Source organism: Leptodactylus fuscus, chromosome 6 (assembly GCF_031893055.1).
Source record: "Leptodactylus fuscus isolate aLepFus1 chromosome 6, aLepFus1.hap2, whole genome shotgun sequence".
NCBI classification, from domain to species: domain Eukaryota; kingdom Metazoa; phylum Chordata; class Amphibia; order Anura; family Leptodactylidae; genus Leptodactylus; species Leptodactylus fuscus.
In genome coordinates, this window is record NC_134270.1 from 179377481 (window position 1) to 179382896 (window position 5416).

The window sequence follows — 5416 nt, forward strand, 5'->3', positions numbered from 1 at the left end:
AGGGGGTGCAGGGACTCAGGAACATTTCAGGGGGTGCAGGGACTCAGGAACATTTCAGGGGGTGCAGGGACTCAGGAACATTTCAGGGGGTGCAGGGACTCAGGAACATATCAGGGGGTGCAGAGACTCAGGAACATATAAGGGGGTGCAGGGACTCAGGAACATTTCAGGGGGTGCAGGGATTCAGGAATATATCAGGGGGTGCAGGGACTCAGGAACATTTCAGGGGGTGCAGGGACTCAGGAACATTTCAGGGTGTGCAGGGACTCAGGAACATTTCAGGGGGTGCAGGGATTCAGGAATATATCAGGGGGTGCAGGGACTCAGGAACATTTCAGGGGGTGCAGGGACTCAGGAACATATCAGGGGGTGCAGAGACTCAGGAACATATAAGGGGGTGCAGGGACTCAGGAACATTTCAGGGGGTGCAGGGATTCAGGAATATATCAGGGGGTGCAGGGACTCAGGAACATTTCAGGGGGTGCAGGGACTCAGGAACATTTCAGGGTGTGCAGGGACTCAGGAACATTTCAGGGGGTGCAGGGATTCAGGAATATATCAGGGGGTGCAGGGACTCAGGAACATTTCAGGGGTGCAGGGACTCAGGAACATTTCAGGGGGTGCAGGGACTCAGGAATATATCAGGGGGTGCAGGGACTCAGGAACATATCAGGGGGTGCAGAGACTCAGGAACATATCAGGGGGTGTAGGGACTCAGGAACATTTCAGGGGGTGCAGGGACTCAGGAACATTTCAGGGGGTGCAGGGACTCAGGAACATTTCAGGGGGTGCAGGGACTCAGGAACAGATTTGCATGGTAGCTTGAAAAAAATAATAAAAGGTCAAAAATTTGGGCAATTTCATTTGAAACAACCAGAGTTGACGGTACTGGTTGATGGAATGCTACATACTGGTTTGACCAGTTCATGGTGTTGGGGGGGGGGGTGAGGTAAGTAAGTAGACGTTCTCAGTTGCTTAAATCTTCTAAATCTTAGACGTTGTGTTGTGACAACCTCAGCTCTGCTACATGTCTTGTACACAAAGTCAAAACTGTTCACGTCAAGTAATGAATGTTCTTCTTCTTCGTTTGCAGGCGTCTTCCTCATAGCTGGAAGACCTTCAAAACAAAATGGCCGATATACAAAAAGATGAGCGCCCGTGGGTGGGTGTCATTCGAAGGATAGGAACTTTCTCCTTTGCTTTTTTAGTCCTGGGTGGGGTATTATGGGCGTTTATTGACAGCATACCCCTGGCCACAGATGAATTTAAAATCATGGCCTTTGGCATCTACGGCGCCTTCCTCTCGGCCCATCTGATCATCCAGAGTTTTTTTGCCTTTTTGGAGCACAGGAAGATGAGACGAGGTGGTCTGCCCTGCTCGTACACCAAATCCGTGGCCTTGACAATATCTGCCTACCAGGAAGACCCTGTTTACTTACGTGAGTGCCTGGAGTCGGTCAAAAACACAGAATACCCCCCAGACAAGCTGAGGATCATCATGGTCATCGATGGTAACAGCCCAGAAGATCAATACATGATGGACATGTTCAAAGATGTTTTTTCGAAAGAAGACGTAGGAACGTTTATCTGGAGAAACAACTACCATCACTGGGACAAGGATGCAGCCGAAAAATTCCATGGCGCTGGAGACCTCATGCCCGAAGACCAAACCTATCAGACTAGAATAAATTCTAATGCCGAACCCCGATACCAAAGTAACGCCAATCTCGAAATGAACGAAGACCGGGTGTATGATAACCCTCAGCTGTTCACCGTTGGAATGGAGATGCAGAATTATCCTGGTGACCAACTGCAAGAAGACCCATTGCCTATCTATACAGAAATCGAGATGGAAGATCCCACCAGAATAGAGGTGGAGACTCTTATTAGGACAAAGCGATGCGTGTGCATTATGCAAAAATGGGGCGGAAAGAGAGAAGTCATGTACACAGCCTTCAAAGCTCTTGGGGACAGCGTAGACTACGTCCAGGTAAGACATCATACAATTTTAGGTTGCAAAAAACAAGAACATAGCTATAGAGGATTAAAAAATGGCAGCAGTTATCAGTTGAATCCATGTAAAGTTCCCCAAGTAACCAGGGATGTATCTATCTGCAGTGGGAGGCAACAGTTGCACCCAAACCCCAGTGTCTCAAGTAACCAAGGACAAGGTTATAGAGGGTTCTGTGGTAACAATTGCACCTATACCTCAGTGCCCCACATGGTACAGTAGATTGCGGACATGTTACAGATTTTGACCAGCTGTTTTTTTGGACTATAAAGAAGGTTTTTTTCCTCCAATGGACATAAATCGCTTTTGTTCGGCCACTTGAAGGTCTTTGTAATTGCCACTTGGTGAGCAATGGTGTCTTAATGGCCACATTGACCTCTACAATTGAGACATTCATTACTTCTTATGGAATGAATTTTTGGTCAATGCTGGTCAAGACTGTAATAGATATGAGGTGTTCTAACCCTAACCATGTACTGTGGACATAGAACCATGTATTGTGAATAGTTACTGCTTTATAACTGGACTATGAGGAACAACAATGTGACCTTACGATTTGTCCATACAGGTGTGTGACTCCGACACAAAACTAGAACCTCTAGCCACCGTGGAGCTTGTGAAGGTCCTGGAGTCGAATGATCGGTATGGGGCAGTAGGAGGAGACGTGCGCATCCTGAACCTCTCCGACTCTTACATAAGTTTCATGAGCAGCTTGAGATACTGGATCGCCTTCAACGTGGAAAGGGCTTGCCAGTCCTACTTCGACTGTGTCTCCTGCATCAGTGGTCCTCTGGGTAAGTCCACCTAAACTATCCAACATTTTTATATTGTCCAAGGTTCCTTCAAATCATTTATAGTGATATTACTGCAGAGACCCCCACCCATCACAAGAATTGGGCCATGTATGGGATAGTACAGTGCTCAGCTATCTCCAGCAGTCCCATAGAGAATGAATGGAGGGGAACCTTCTCGCCATCAGTGGAAGTCCTAGCAGTTGGACCTCCACTGAAGGTGTTGTCTACGTCGGACAATGTCTCTCTATTGCGTTCTTCTAGAGGGATGGTCCTCCAAAGGTGTCAATGACTTCTAGGACAATGTCTCTTTATTACGTTCTTCTAGAGGGATGGTCCTCCAAAGGTGTCAATGACTTCTAGGACAGGTGGATTGGCCCTCAATATTAAAGTCCTCTAAACCCCTTTAAGGTAAATTTTGACCAACACTGCCCTCAGGGACTTGTCTACTAGCCTGTTAGAAAACAAGGGTGTGGTCACTATGTATATAATAGGTCAACGTTTCTTGAATTATAAGGGGTTTTTACAATAATACGCCTTAGGGTATCTTCAAAGTTCTCTGGAAAAGCAGGTGCAGATCACGGAGGGCTACAACAAGTCATGATCTGTATGTCAGATATCTTTTTAGATATCTCAAATTATAATTCAGCATAAATATAAAATTTATGTTTCGTTTCATTTTCAGGTCTTTACCGAAATGACCTTCTTCAGACCTTCCTTGAGTCTTGGTATAACCAGAAGTTTTTGGGAACCCATTGTACTTTTGGAGATGATCGGCATCTGACCAACAGAATGCTCAGTATTGGCTACGCAACTAAGTAAGTACCTGAGTGTATGAACATGTGTACTAATACAAAAAGATGCATGGAAGACCAGCCAAGATGTTCTTCTAGAGGGATGGTCCTCCAAAGGTGGAGGTAGAATAAAATAGATTTAACAAAATACAAAAATGTGGAGTGATCATGCAGAGAACATACTTCCTTACCCGTCATGTATGATCCATTCTGGATGAACACAACCCAGGCTACTATATGAGGTGTCCTTCAACATCAAGACTATGAGCATTTATAGTCTAGAGTCTAGCCAAATTTTTTTTTAAAGTTGTTGTCTACTTCGGATAATGTCTATTACATGCTCCCGACACTTGATGATCTAAGATCTAGTTTAGACCAAGGAGTCTTCGCTTCCATGATCACTCCAAATCTATCATCTGGATATTTGACAATATAGTGATCTACTAAAAATGGAAATAACAAAAACATATTTTTGTTTCCAGGTATACGGCACGATCTAAATGCTATTCTGAGACTCCTGCCCAGTTCCTACGTTGGCTGAACCAACAGACTCGTTGGACCAAGTCTTACTTTCGGGAATGGCTGTACAATGCCCTGTGGTGGCACAAGCATCACCTCTGGATGACCTACGAATCAATCATCGCTGGCATCTTTCCATTTTTCGTTACAGCGACAGTAATAAAATTGTTCTTCAGCTGCCACCTGTGGGACATTATGTGGGTTCTTCTCACCATCCAACTCATTGCCACCATCAAAGCCTTGTACGCCTGCTTCCTTCGACGCAACATGGTCATGATATTCATGTCCTTGTATGCTGTCTTGTATATGGCCGGCCTCCTTCCAACCAAGTATTTTGCAATCCTTACCATGAACAAGAGCAGCTGGGGAACCTCTGGGCGGAAGAAGATGGTGGGCAACTATATGCCTCTTCTACCTTTGTCCATTTGGTGGGGAGTCCTCTTCGCTGGTTTGATCTACACCATCGTGATGATGTCACTTTGCACTGACTGCAGACTTATTGAAGCAGAGAAAAACTACTTGATTTACGGGGCCAGTGCCTACGCGGCCTACTGGCTTCTCATGATTGGCCTCTACTGGATTTGGATCAGACGCTGTTGCAGGAAGAGAAGCGATTACTACGATGTTGAAAATTAACCAAAGAGTCGATCCAACAGAGTATGAAGCACATTCTACCAGAAGTATTAGCCAAGATGGGAACTTGGCTAAGGAAACTTGAAGAAGACAAGACTGACATTGTAGCGCTTCGTTCATTCTCAATGGCTGTAGAATGATGTTATGTTAGAGACAATTTTTTAAAAATGTCTTCCAGTAACTTGTTTGCTCCTCTTCAGCCTTTATTTATTACATTATCTTCATGCGCAAGTTCTCAAGAAACCAAAAATGGGTCATATAGAAGGAACTCTCTTCAGCCATGGCCAACAATCTTAGTAAACCACGCTTGGGTGTGGGCGCTTCCCGATGTCGCCCACAAATGGGGCCAAATGGCATCATTATTGATGGATAGAATCCATAGTGGGTGTCATGAGGAACTCTTATCTTAATGGTATGGGGTCAGCTTGAATGAACCCTTTCATCATACAGTGGAACCTCTTTGGGATGGTCACCACCTAAAATGGCCATCAAAAAATTGGTCTTTTGGGTGAGGGCTGCTCTACTCCAAGAAGATGACATTTATGTATAATATATAGTGGAACTAGAAATCTGTGAAGGGAAATCTGAAGTGGGTGGTCTCAACATGGTGGTCTTCTCAACATGGTGGTCTTTAGGAGAGGTTTCACTGTATGTTCTGACGTGGACTC

At 45.1% G+C, this 5416-nt stretch overlaps 1 protein-coding gene across 1 annotated transcript; it reads left to right on the forward strand.

Annotated features, from left to right (window-relative positions):
• Window positions 1-1129: 1129 nt before the first annotated feature.
• HAS1 (hyaluronan synthase 1) lies at window positions 1130-4932 on the forward strand. Its single transcript, XM_075278939.1, has 4 exons — window positions 1130-1990; window positions 2580-2805; window positions 3488-3620; window positions 4079-4932. The coding sequence occupies exons 1-4, from the start codon at window positions 1130-1132 to the stop codon at window positions 4749-4751; spliced, it is 1893 nt and encodes a 630-aa protein (XP_075135040.1). The 3' UTR covers window positions 4752-4932.
• The last annotated feature ends 484 nt before the right edge of the window (window positions 4933-5416 follow it).

Bases quoted from the DNA above. Each gene is read 5' to 3' on its own strand.
- HAS1 (XM_075278939.1), top strand. From the start codon at position 1,130: ATGGCCGATATACAAAAAGATGAGCGCCCGTGGGTGGGTGTCATTCGA. The intron at 2,806-3,487 runs GTAAGTCCACCT...TTTCATTTTCAG, and splicing joins CTGCATCAGTGGTCCTCTGG to GTCTTTACCGAAATGACCTT. The intron at 3,621-4,078 runs GTAAGTACCTGA...TTTTGTTTCCAG, and splicing joins AGTATTGGCTACGCAACTAA to GTATACGGCACGATCTAAAT.